At 37.5% G+C, this 14,464-nt stretch overlaps 1 protein-coding gene across 1 annotated transcript in view; it reads right to left on the bottom strand.

Annotated features, from left to right (window-relative positions):
• The window catches only part of OstDelta (oligosaccharide transferase delta subunit), a 427,988-nt gene that overhangs the window by 289,435 nt on the left and 124,089 nt on the right, over nt 1-14,464 (bottom strand). Inside the window, exon 5 of the mRNA XM_067152997.2 lies at nt 12,079-12,218. Coding sequence (XP_067009098.1) covers nt 12,079-12,218 — 140 coding nt within the window. The remainder of the gene's footprint in view (nt 1-12,078; nt 12,219-14,464) is intronic.

Below are 14,464 nucleotides of genomic sequence, written 5' to 3'. Positions count from 1 at the left end.
GTTTCCACATTAGACTCAGTCAAAAGCACTATAAGCAAGCACACAACATACAACAACTTACCTGGAAGGAAAAGAAAAAACTTTCAACAATTCGAACAATGTTATGAAGTTAAACATTTTTTAAAGAATTTTAATTGCATGCAGACTTTTTATGTAACAGTGAAAAATTTTTTGAACAACTATTCTAGTGATGGTTCATGTTTGTGGGTTACTGTAGTCACGTCCTAGTTCGTGAACCATGGGCAACGGCTGAGTGGCCTAGTAAGTGGTCCTGAGAGTCGGGATACCAGTTGCTATGGAATGGGAGTGGGCATCTCGGACATATTCTGAGTCGTGGCCCTCCTTGTGCTCAGGCGGCTAGGACTACACAATTCACCGGTGGTCCATAACCCGTTAGAGGAGAGATCCTCACTTGGACTATGTGCAAGTAGGGCAGCATCGTGCTTCATGAATTTACCGAGCTCAGAACACTTTAAGTAAGCCTCGGACCTATGGGAGTAATGGAGTCCCACTCCCATTTGACAGGCGAGGGACTCCTTGGAAACAACTTGGCGAACGAAATGGAATTCGATGGGGAGCTATCAATATGAATGCGGCCTATGGAAGAAAGAAAGCAGAACTTGCTGAGTCAGCAAAGAGGATGCATCTGGATGTGCTAGGAGTAAGTGATATTCGGGTAAGGGGAGATAAGGAGGAAGAGATAGGAGATTATAAAGTGTACTTGACGGGTGTTAGAAAGGGAAGGGCAGAGTCTGGGGTAGGGCTCTTTATCAGGAATACCATTGCACGCAACATAGTTTCTGTTAGGCACGTAAATGAACAAATGATGTGGGTAGATTTGTCAGTGGGAGGAATTAGGACAAGAATTGTGTCCGTGAATTCACCATGTGAGGGTGCAGATGAGGATGAAGTTGACAAGTTTTATGAAGCATTGAGTGACATCGTGGTCAGGGTCAACAGCAAGGATAGAATAGTGCTAATGGGCGATTTCAATTCGAGAGTTGGGAATAGAATTGAAGGATACGAAAGGGTGATTGGTAAATGTGGGGAAGATATGGAAGCTAATGGGAATGGGAAGCGTTTGCTGGACTTCTGTGCTAGTATGGGTTTAGCTGTTACGAATACATTCTTCAAGCATAAGGCTATTCACCGCTACACATGGGAGGCTAGGGGTACCAGATCCATAATAGACTATATCTCAACAGACTTTGAATTCAGGAAATCTTTTAGGAATGTACGAGTTTTTCGGGGATTTTTCGATGATACAGACCATTATCTGATCTGTAGTGAACTAAGTATCTCCAGGCCTAGGGTAGAGAAAGTGAAATCTGTCTGCAAACGAATAAGGGTAGAAAATCTCCAGGACGAGGAAATTAGACAGAAGTACATGGATACGATTAGTGAGAAGTTTCGAACAGCAGACACTAAGCAGGTTCAGGATATAGAAAGTGAATGGGTGGCATACAGGGATGCTGTAGTAGAAACAGCAAGGGAATGCCTAGGAACAACTGTGTGTAAAGATGGGAAAAGGCGAACATCTTGGTGGAATGATGAAGTGAGAGCAGCTTGTAAACGTAAAAAGAAGGCTTATCAGAAATGGCTCCAAACAAGGGCCGAGGCAGACAGGGATTTGTACGTAGATGAAAGAAACAGAGCGAAACAAATGGTTGTTGAATCCAAAAAGAAGTTATGGGAAGATTTTGGTAATAACCTGGAAAGGCTAGGTCAAGCAGCAGGGAAACCTTTCTGGACAGTAATAAAGAATCTTAGGAAGGGAGGGAAAAAAGAAATGAACAGTGTTTTGAGTAATTCAGGTGAACTCATAACAGATCCCAGGGAATCACTGGAGAGGTGGAGGGAATATTTTGAACATCTTCTCAATGTAAAAGGAAATCATCATGGTGGTGTTGCAAACAGTCAAGCTCATGGGGAGGAGGAAAATGATGTTGGTGAAATTATGCTTGAGGAAGTGGAAAGGATAGTAAATAAACTCCATTGTCATAAGGCAGCAGGAATAGATGAAATTAGACCTGAAATGGTGAAGTATAGTGGGAAGGCAGGGATGAAATGGCTTCATAGAGTAGTCAAATTAGCGTGGAGTGTTGGTAAGGTACCTTCAGATTGGACAAAAGCAGTAATTGCACCTATCTATAAGCAAGGGAACAGGAAGGATTGCAACAACTATCAAGGTATCTCATTGATTAGTATACCAGGCAAAGTATTCACAGGCATCTTGGAAGGGAGGGTGCGATCAGTCGTTGAGAGGAAGTTGGATGAAAACCAGTGTGGTTTCAGACCACAGAGAGGCTGTCAGGATCAGATTTTCAGTATGCGCCAGGTAATTGAAAAATGCTACGAGAGGAATAGGCAGTTGTGTTTATGTTTCGTAGATCTAGAGAAAGCATATTACAGGGTACCGAGGGAAAAGATGTTCGCTATACTGGGGGACTATGGAATTAAAGGTAGATTATTAAAATCAATCAAAGGCATTTATGTTGACAATTGGGCTTCAGTGAGAATTGATGGTAGAATGAGTTCTTGGTTCAGGGTACTTACAGGAGTTAGACAAGGCTGTATTCTTTCACCTTTGCTGTTTGTAGTTTACATGGATCATATGCTGAAAGGTATAAAATGGCAGGGAGGGATTCAGTTAGGTGGAAATGTAGTAAGCAGCCTGGCCTATGCTGACGACTTGGTCTTAATGGCAGACTGTGCCGAAAGCCTGCACTCTAACATCTTGGAACTTGAAAATAGGTGCAATGAGTATGGTATGAAAATTAGCCTCTCAAAGACTAAATTGATGTCAGTAGGTAAGAAATCCAACAGAATTGAATGTCAGATTGGTGATACAAAGCTAGAACAGGTCGATAATTTCAAGCATTTAGGTTGTGTGTTTTCCCGGGATGGTAATATAGTAAGTGAGATTGAATCAAGGTGTAGTAAAGCTAATGCAGTGAGCTCGCAGTTGCGATCAGCAGTATTCTGTAAGAAGGAAGTCAGCTCCCAGACGAAACTATCTTTACATCGGTCTGTTTTCAGACCAACTTTGCTTTATGGGAGCGAAAGCTGGGTGGACTCAGGATATCTTATTCATAAGTTAGAAGTAACAGACATGAAAGTAGCAAGAATGATTGCTGGTACAAACAGGTGGGAACAATGGCAGGAGGGAACTCGGAATGAGGAGATAAAGGCTAATTTGGGAATGAACTCGATGGATGAAGCTGAACGCATAAACCAGCTTCGGTGGTGGGGTCATGTGAGGCGAATGGAGGAGGATAGGTTACCTAGGAGAATAATGGACTCTGTTATGGAGGGTAAGAGAAGTAGAGGGAGACCAAGACGACGATGGTTAGACTCTGTTTCTAACGATTTAAAGATAAGAGGTATAGAACTAAATGAAGCCACAATACTAGTTGCAAATCGAGGATTGTGGCGACGTTTAGTAAATTCTCAGAGGCTTGCAGACTGAACGCTGAAAGGCATAACAGTCTATAATGATAATGTATGTATGTTTGTATGTATGTACTATTCTAATGAATAGACATAGTTTTAAGTCAATCAACCATGTAATCATCTGCTCTCATACCAGTAACACACTAACCCCACATTGTTTTCAATATCATCTATCTTAATTCGTATTTAGTTTTTAAGTGAATCAATGTATTTGTAAATCTATGTATTTAAAATCTTAACCATTCACCTAAGCCACTATAACAGCTGAAGATGTTCCTAAACAAGGAACGAAACATGTACTGTTAACGTATAAATAAAAAATTTGCCAAAAGGCAAAATAAAGTATCAAAACGATGGAAGAATCTCAATAGTGTAAAATTTAGTGATTAAATTTTGATACGGAAAATGAAGCTGATTACTTGCAAACCAAGACCTCTTGCGATGCTTATTGCGATGACATCGGGATCTTCTCCTTCCTTTTCCGTAATGCCGAAAATACGGATACTTTGCTGCCGCTGGTATTGCTCCAGTTCATCTTGCTTGTTTTTAAAGTCACTTTTGATTTTTCACAAGTTCCCTGTCCTTAGCCTGAAGATGAGCGACTGTAAAAGTAGCCAGGGTGCTACGAGGTGAGGTCGATGAAGAGTTGAACTAAAACCAGATGAAGTGGCTTCATTGAAGTTTTGTGCAACCAGTTCCTGTGATGTTGAGAGATCTTTCTCTCAGTACAAAACATTCTGTCCGACAGAAGAAGATTGTTACCGGAAAACATTGAAAAGTTGCTTGTTATAAATTCCTTTTATAGTAATTGAGTGTGTTATTAAATTGTAATTTTTCATGCCTATTCAATTGCATATTTTACACGTTAGTGCCTATTTACATGCCTATTTTGGCTAATTTATGTGCCTATATGCCTGCCTATTTTAACTGTTTTTAGTGCCTATAATTCCTGTCTCTAATAATAAGTTTTATGGTAAGGTAGTTGTAAATAGTTGTGTAGGTAAATACTTTAGGTATCCTCTAATGTAATGGATTTAGTATTATAAGTTAGGTAGGTTTTAGTTTAGGTCACTGCTTGGAATTTATTCCCCTTATTTTCAGGCTTAGGGTAAACTCCTGTAGTTTCCTTTCCCCCCCCCGTAAACTTGTCGAAAGAATTGTAGATGGTGCTTACCCCAGGGCTAGGTGCCCTAATATCCCTGGTGTGTGAGGGAGAGCCCCTACTGCATACTCATTAAGCCACCCATTGGGTGACTCTACGCAAGATCTTTGAGCCCAGCAGCATAATTTTGCCTCAAGTATTCCCCTGTCTGCTGCGGTTTGTTTATGTTACAGTGGCTGCAGTGACCAACTGCTTCTCACGGCAACCCAAAGTGCCAAGTTGGGAGGCACACTGTGTGCCTTCAGCGCTACCATCCGGCACCACAAACCTGTGACGAACGTCCTAATGGAGGCAGTCTGACTGGACGGTGTCCCACTCATCTGCTTATTTGGTGCAAGATACCACAGGACTGCAACTTACCTAGCTACCTGGTTTGGACTGAAATTGAATGGAGACTGGCAGCAAACGGCATTCTTCTGGAGTTTGATTGCATACAGTACTTCGCTCTTGGGTTTTATTTGGACTTGTTTCACTGCCTTTGCCAATAAAAGGTGGTTTGTCTGGCCTTACATCGCTAAACAGGTTTTCAACATATTCTTTCCATCACTTCAACTTGTCTTCGACTCCTACTAAAATGGTGCCATTGGCATCCCTCAGTATAGCTTTATATGGCCTGTAATATTTCACCTACAAGTTCCTTGATCTTCTTGTGGAGATTAACCAAGTCATGTTTCACTTGGAAAAGATCTATTTCTCTGCATTTCTCCATGAGCCATAGTTCTTTTGCTTCCTTACACTTCCTCCTCACTGTGCTGTTTAGTTCTTGGTATTGGACTTTACTTACATTTTTCACCTTCCATATTTGGTCCATAAGCTGTAGAATATCTTCTGTCATCCATGGCTGTTTTTTTTTAATTGTTTGAATGTCCTATGTCATTCTCTTGAGCATCAGTGAGTATGTTCTTCAGTGTAGTCCATTGCGATTCAATATCCTCTGTTTCCAAGTTGTTTATTGTACTCATACGTTCAAGCTTCAAGGTTGTTTGAGCTCGAAATACGGGGTTGTCAAGGCTCTTTGTATCGATGCGCTTAGGTCTGTCAGAGCGTAACTCTTGACGAAACGATGAAGTGTTAAGTCCATGCCGACGGGATTATGGTCGCTGTTAACATCCGCCCCAGGGTAGGTTTTGACAGCTTTCACATATCTTTTCAGGTGACTTTTGATGAGAATGAAGTCTGTCTGATTCCTGACAATATGACCTTCACAATCTGCAGGAGATGTCCATCGTACAATAGCGCCGGGGATGTAGCTTGAAAAAGGTATTAATAACAGAGAGCTGTTGTTCTCAACAACAACTGCACTAGACAATCACCTCTGGCATTTCTCTCACCAGGCCATATTGTCAACAATTTCATCCTCTGCACTGAGACCTATCTTAGCATTGAAATCACGAAGGACAAGAGTTACATCCCCTTTCTTTGTAAGGGACATTGCCTCCTCTAGAATGGAATAGAATTCTTCGACTAATTCGTCTTCCTTATCACCGATCGGAGCATAAGCCTGGATAATATTCATGGGACGATGGGAAGTTTGCAGTTTAAGAAATATGACGCTCTCCAAAGGGAATGAAATCAATGACAGACTTCACCAGATCAGATGAGAGGAACACAGCCACTCCATACTGATGTTGAGGATTGTTACCACCAGAGTAATACAGAACTCCATGATTAGTTTGTTGTGTTCCTGACCCAGGCCATCAAACTTCACTAAGGCCCAAAATCTTGATTTCCAAGCGTTGCATTTCTGGTTCAACATTTGCAAGTTTCCCAGCCATATATAGACTTCGCACATTCCATGTGGCAATTCTTATTCTTTTGTTATAAATTTGAAACTTATCACTACTTGACCTTGGGGGGGATTCTTCACACCATCTCCCCATATCCCCACTTAAGGGGTGCCCCAGACTGAGGGCCGTTTCTTTAGTATCTGTAACCACAATCATATTGAAGATTTGGAAAGGTAGCTCAGTAGGACTTCGTTTCCTTTCTGTGCCGCAGTGTGAGAACCGTGGAGGCTGTTAATACAGCTGTGCTTCTCACATCAAATGTAGAACCACTAATGAAGTCCTTCTTCGTGTGCTACTACATGGTACTGTTGGAGCCGCTGCCCTCCAACAGGAAATGTCCATTTGGCCCTGGAAAATTAGGTCGCCTCTTCCACCATCTATGCTGTACCGAAGGCTATTTTCTCCACCATAGCTGCCGTTGAACTCTTCATCACAACCCTGACAAGGTACCCTTACCAGATGCAGCACACCGAGTCAGTGTGCTCTGGGACTCGCATAGGCAGGGGCGCCACTCCCTGGGTAAGGCTGCCTCCTAGTCAATAGATAGGGGTTATTGCTTGAATTTGTGCTGTTGTGGTTGGAAAAAATGTTTCGGTTTGTGTTTTGTGTCTTGAATGCTATATTAACATAGCAACGCAAAGTCATCTCCGTACAGGCCATGAAGGCCCTTGGAGGAGTGGAAGGTAAAGGCTTCTACCATTGTTAACCTCGGCACGCGATGGGGTAGAGTGGTCAGCTCTACGCTCGGCCGCCTCTGCCCCCAGGAATTAACCTGGTACTCTATTTTGGTGTAGGCTGAGTAAACCTCAGGGCCATGTGCACCTCCGGAATTGGAAACCTCGTTTCTCAAATTTTACGACTTCCTAACGGAGATTCGAACCCACGTCCTTCTGGGCGAACCGAGCACCCCTTTACCGCCTCAGCCAGGCAGCCCCTGCTATATTAACATATTGTTTCTTAATAGAACATATCTGATAAACGGCTGGATTAGTGAATGTAAATGTTGCAATTTTGGATTCCTTAGATTTGTCAGGAGTAAGATTAGTTGCTAACTTGTGTTTTACTTTATTGATGATATGATTGACCATATCCTTTTTGTAGCCATTAATTGAAGCCAGATCTTTTATGAGTTTTCCTTTTTTTTTAAAAAGCCACTATCTGAAAGGGAGATTTTGAAGCTCTATAATTTAAAATAAAATAAAAAAAGCCGCCTGCTTAAGTGATTTTGCGTGGAGTGAATCTTTTCTTATCATTAACGGAGTGTATAATAAGTTTTCTAAATATTTGAAAGTCAAATTTGTCTCCTATTTGTGTTATACTAATGTCTAGGAAGTTTACTGAGTTGTTAGATTCGTCCTCTTTGGTGAATTTTATATTTTGGTCAATATTATTTAAGAAATCTAGGATTTTTTCACTATCGTTTTGTTGACTATCTATTATGACAAAGGTGTGCTGTACAAATCTAAGCCAAAGGCAAAGCCCTAAGCCCTATTATGCCTGTTTTTATTCATGGTCCATATATGCCAGTATGCCCGACGTGGAGTCACTCATTGCTAAGCACGTTTGATGGTAAATCTTTTTATTAAAGGTGAAATAATCATCAAGGCAAATTTCCATAAGTTAATGAATTCTTCTATTTTGCATTTGTTGAATCTACTATGTTTGGAAAGATTGAGTTTGATGATTTTAATAGTTTCATTGACCGGAATATTTGGATACATGTTGATTACGACAAATGAAACCATTTTATGATGTGGTTGTCAGTTGAATTTGTTTAGTTTATCACAAAATTCTATTGAATTTTTGATCGACGATTCGTTATTAAACCTATAGTGTCTTTTGAGGAAGTAATGTATAAATTTAGTTTTATACGTGGGGCTGTTTCTGCTGTTAATTATAGGACGTATGGGTACATTAGTTTTATGTAACTTGGGCAATGCCCTTGCAGTTGGTATCTTAAGGTTCATACTTACTATCTTTAGGTATTCTTGCTCATTAAACAAAAAAGTAGAATTCTTAAGGATAATTTATAGATTCCGCTGAATCTTATTTATGGGATCTTTGTTTACTACAGTGTAGGTGTTGTCCGAAAATATTTCCTCTGTGTTTTAATATAGTCATCTTTATTGAAAAAGGACTGTGGTTTCACCTTCGTGTGCTTTAGTAACAATTATGTTGTTATTGTGTAACTTGGTTTTTAGTGTCAATTTGTTTTGTGAGAGTAGGATTAGAACTTTCTTTCATTTCTCTTACAAAAATTGGAAGTTACTTTTTGACTTCAAAACTGATATCATTTCGTAAATCTGGCGTCAATTTACTTAAGTTAGATTCGACTTCTGCTACGGTGAACACATCTTCTATTTTTTGTGAGTTAGGCCAATTAAATTTTGAACCTTTATCGAATAGGTTCATCTTATTATCTGCAAAGTCTTTGGCCCGGTTTATTAACAAATGTTAAGTGTTAACTCTGCTGTTAAAGAGACTTAACAGATAATTTAACAAAATGGTCGTCGCATCAATAATATTGTTAACTCTAACAAATTGTTAATACTTGTGTTAAATTAACCTGACAGCACCCCTGTGTTAAACATTTTAACAGCTGTTAAAATTTCAAAATGGAGGCATGTAGAAGACGTAAGTTTGAAGCTATACTGCTGTATGAAGACTATTTATAAACTGAAGAAGGCAAAGGACGACCCATACTAGGAAATGACTTTTTAGAGTTGACAGAAGAAAGATTTCTAATTACCAAAGCCATAATGAACAAGGTACTAGACAATATTGAAAATAGGTTAGATTTCCAACAGATTGAAACTTATCATTTTCTCCAGTGCAACAGTTGCTTATATATTTTACAAGGAGTCAGACCCTGCGTCCAATCGATTTCGACGAGTTAAATGTACCTGTTGGGGGACACTCGACACTAACTCGTGTATAAGGGTTTAGGTCAATACGCTTTCGTTTTCAAAAAAAAAATTAGGACAAATGTCATGAGGCAGGATCTGCTTCGGACCAAATGGAGGTGATAGAACACTAAATTGCGAACACATTTAACTTAAAAACTTGTCAGGTCCGCAACCAGTTTCCGAAAAAATTATGAATACCCCGATTCTAATGCAATGCATATATAATTGAAAATCTGCAAACCAGACAAGTAGAGCGGTGGCCGAGTGGTTCTCGTACTTGACTATGAACCGCGACGAGAGTTCGAGTCCCGTGATAGTCATATTTTTTTAATACAAATTATATTATTATTTCAGGGAATGTGAAAATATAATCAAATTGCAGTGGAACTATATTTTCTACCTCAAATTAATATAATATAGAGAGAAAGATATCCAGAGAACGTTTAGGCCTATATTAATTTCAGGTAGAGTGTACTGCAATTTGCGTAATATTTTTGTTCCAATTTTTAAATAACGTTCCCCTACGTATTGATTTATTTTCTATAACAATTATAGCTGTGACGAGACTCGAACTCACGTCCACAAGATTCGCAAACAAGTACGATGACCACTATGCCACCACTCCGTTTGACTGTAATTTAACTCCCAAGTATATGCCTTGCATTGGAATTGGGGATTCATCAATTTCTCATAAGTTCTTAGGTTGCGGACCTGACATGATTAAGTAAAATTTGTTCGCCTTTTAGTGTTCTATCAATTCTGAGTAATGATATCCGACCTTACTTCATAAATACTAAGCTTGAGACACTTTTCATGTACTTGTAGGCGACTATGTCCACGAGTGCAAGAAAAGAGTGTGTAGAATCGGCAAAGAATTCCTGCTGCCATTGCAACATTAACTAGGCATTACATTATTTTCTCTGCAATAAAAGAACGCCCAAAAATAATTCAAAACATATCAATTATCATATTTTCCCGGTGATGTAGGAGCCTTAGATTGCACACCTACGAGAATAGGCTATAACGAATGTTGTGATATAACAGTCCATTATTTCATTTTTTAAGCACACTCGCATAATTTAAAATTAAAAATATAATAACATTTGTTTCGCATTCACCATAATAATGCTCCTGTTGCCTCTTACTTGACATGCGGTCTTAGCGGCCTCCACTAACCATAACCTATAATGATGTCAACCCTGTGTCTGTGTGACAAAATACTATTTCAACAGACCACGAGAAGCGCTATATGTAAAGAAACAAAAGACGCTCTCTGCCAAATGCATTCAGAAATCTTACGGAAATGTGTTAATTTGTCTTTAACAATTGTTTCGTAACAAATGTTGGAAATGTGTTTGTGAAACAGGGCACTTTTAAGCGAAGTGTTAAATTAATAACAATTGTTAGTTAACATTTGTTAAGTAATATTTAACACAGAGTTGAAGAAACCGGGCCTGTATCTGATAGATTGATGTGGTGGGAATGTTTCTTAGATCAGAATTAGGATTATTTGCCCTATTGTTAAGTTTGTTTGAATTTAATTGGTTTTCTTTTAAGTGTATGAGTTTGTTATCCAGGGTTTTCTGTTTCTTGTCCAAAATGTCAACAAGCTTTTCTGTTATGTAATTTTGGATTGATCTCCATTCTAGAGGAGATAATGGGAAATTTCCAAGTGTGTACGGTATAATTGCAAGTTCAGAAATGATTTCTTCCTATAGAGGAATTTATTTTCACTTTTCAGCCAGATCTCATTTATTTTGTTTCGAGTATCAGCTACCTTTGAATTAGATTTGTTCTTTCTTTGTATACATTTTAAACATTCTTTCAAGAACCAAACATCTTTGGATATTTTGCTAATTTTAACTTTGAGATTCAGATATCTATTCCTTTTGTATGTAACAGTCTGGTTGGCCATTTCATTGCAAGTAACTAATCTCATCTTTTAATCCGTATTGAAAGTCTGTTTAATTACAATAAACAATGTTTTATTATAAACCACCTATTCAATACGTCAAAATGTTAGTACATTTAGAGTTTCCTCATTCATATGAAGTAATATGTGGAACATGTTTCGCTCCTTTATAGGGCATCATCAGCCAATCTATAATCTCAAAGTTTGGTTTATGTTCTTAACTAATGATTTCCAAGACATTAAAGTGCCAAGTGTTTCGCATTGGTGTATAAACTTTTAATCAATTAATTCCAACTGTGTTAATGCATTAGTTTCCAGTAGACAGAAGCAGGGCCAGAAGTTCCGTTCTGTGTTCCACGAACACATGACAATTTTTGAAACCAAAAACAAGAACTTTCAAATACTAAGTGGTTTATCTTTGTACATTCAATGTATATATATTTCACTAGTTTAGTCAGGGAAAGCAGGACAGTCAAACCCATAAACGTTCTTGTAACGTTCATCATTTGTAGTTTGCCATGCAAGAATTATTTATACAACTTTTGTGATATGTACTTTGCCCACTTGTGATTTTTTAGCTGATGATGACGCAATAAGCGTCGAAACCGGTACTAATAATATAATAAATAATATATTGTGAACACCTTGTACAAAACATTTTGTATTGAAAAGGTTGAACCTTCCTTAATTCTAATTGTGAATCTCAGTTCAATACGGGAAAATGAAGTTTTTAACTTATAATATGAAAAACTGATCATAATAGAAATTTAGAACACAATGTATATAGAATGTAATTTCCTGAAAGCTACATCATATTTTAGACACACAATAGAAGAAAGACCAATTGTTAAACCATACCTGTAATACTTAATCCTCCTTCAAACTGAAGGAATCTACTGTCGACTTCATCAGCCTGAACAATAGCATCTTCAATGCGATCAAATGCAAATGTACCATCAGTTCCCAACTGAGCGGCGATATGAAATGAATATCCAAGACTGGAAAAACAAAAACAACATGTTCACTATAATAACATTTCGAGTAAAGAATTTATCAAAGAAAGAAGCCATACTTCCAAGTCTTGACTTAGTTAAATGTAACTTAAGAGCTTTTCAGTCTGTCGGAACACACAACGTCCCTCTAACTACTTCCAACGGTTTTCAGAGGAATATTGGAGACTTTATTAAGATAAGTTCTAAATTTCAAATTCCTAAGTGTTTAGACACATCTCAAATATTGAGTGAGACATGACAGAATCTGATGTTCTTTTAAGAAAGAAACATGTTAATCTTTGTTTAATAGTGTGCTTTTTACAGGGTAATAAATATTTATATTGAATGTGTGCAGACTGAAAAGATTTTAACTTATATTTATCCAAGACTAGTTGTTAGAAATATCAGGTTTAATTCTAGCCGTGACCTCAAAAACCACCCTGGGATGCTTATCACAAAACATCTACAGTAAAATGCCATTGTAATGAATGCCAGTTTAACAAAATGTTCAGAATAGTGAAATTATTTTTAGGGCCCTTCCTTTTTCCCTATTTAATGTATATGAAAATATTTCATTGTAACAAATTTCGAACTTTCAGTATAACAAAATAAAATGTAGCTTTTTTGCTTATATTTAACATTGTTTCCTTAAAAATATAATTGAAATTCATCCTGTTTTAATTGCCGCGTATTTCGCACATGTCTCTATACAGCTAATACCAGGCAGCACACACTATAGCCTCCGTGCGTATAGCACTGTGCTGCTGTGGGTGGATATTATGAGAACTACTCAGAGGTTGATGTTTATAAAGTTGGAGTATGTGTGTTTACATGTATTTATTCAATTCTTTTACAGTGTTATCTTGGCATTACTATTTTTTAAATGTCAAAACGTTAGAGAAATATTATGTGCTGTGTTGTTGGCTGTAATAATAGATACTGCACTACAGAACAAAGTGAGAAATTTTATATTTTTCCATCACAACCTCACAAAATAGATTTGAAAAGACAGTGGATCTTAGTAGTAAATAGCAAGAAGTAATTGGGGATTTACATATTTTAATTAATACTAAATTACACTGTACAAAACCTATATTAACCATAAATTTTACAAAAAGGTTACAATCAAATAATTAGGCCTATAGTAATGCTATACTTGAAAAGTAATTTCCGTACACCTTATATTTGAAGCACACATATCATAATTGTAGAGATATTATATTACACAATAGTTTTAATGAAAGCCAGGATGATAATAATTAGGCCTCGGATGTATAAGACCTAAAAATAGCCCAAATAAGCAAGCAAATATGACCTCAAAAGTGGCGAAATATGACCTCAAGTGACAAAATATGATGTAAAATGACAAAATATGACCCGAAAATGATTAATCTAAATATCGCCATTTTAAAATAAGTTATCTACCAAATGGCAATTCCTTTGATACACATTTGTTAACTAAATTCTTTATTCTTACTTTCATATTAATTTTCTGAGTCGCCATAAGACCTATCTGTGTTGGTGCGACGTAAAGCCACTAGCAAAAAAAAAATTCTGAGTATACATCTTTAGCAGTTATTCACTTGATTCACTTATCAAACATTCGTGAATACATACCTATAAAGTACTAAGTTTTCTAAGATTATCAGATCACACAATAATTTAAAAGTCAAAACATGTTTGCACCCTACACTGGTGGTTTGAAATACTAGAAAGATAGAAATCAATCTATTTTTAAATATTTTGGAACGTATAAGTCCAGATTTCATTAATATTACTCAAATGCGTTAACGTTTAAATTGAGCACCACGAAATGAATTAAGTATATAGATGTCTTTCAGTACATTATGGTAGGGCGGCAGGGCACATAGTGCAAATTCGCATACCTTTTTCATTCTTCTCCACATGTGGAATTGAGTGTATGACAAGATTCATATTCGAAGCATAAGGCGCGAAAGACCTCCGATTATCACTTAACACATTATTGTAAGAAGAGAAGCTCCTTTCTACATCACAAGACGTTATTGGTGCATCTTTAAATAATGTTTAATCACTGCTGTCGAGTATTCACTCATCTTGAAGTGTACTGGTACCTTCTCCTCTAAGAACATCATTCATATTGCACACAAAGCAAAAAGTGACATTTCGATTAAGCACGTTTTAAAGTTACCATTTTACACTGTCACCAACTATTCCATGTGAATGATGTACTGAAAGTTAAACACTTCTCACAATTTCAATACTTGCATGAA

Source organism: Anabrus simplex, chromosome 8 (assembly GCF_040414725.1).
Source record: "Anabrus simplex isolate iqAnaSimp1 chromosome 8, ASM4041472v1, whole genome shotgun sequence".
In the NCBI taxonomy this organism is placed as follows: Eukaryota; Metazoa; Arthropoda; class Insecta; order Orthoptera; family Tettigoniidae; genus Anabrus; species Anabrus simplex.
Note: the sequence above shows the minus strand (reverse complement) of the source record. Positions and strands in the feature narration are given on the sequence as shown.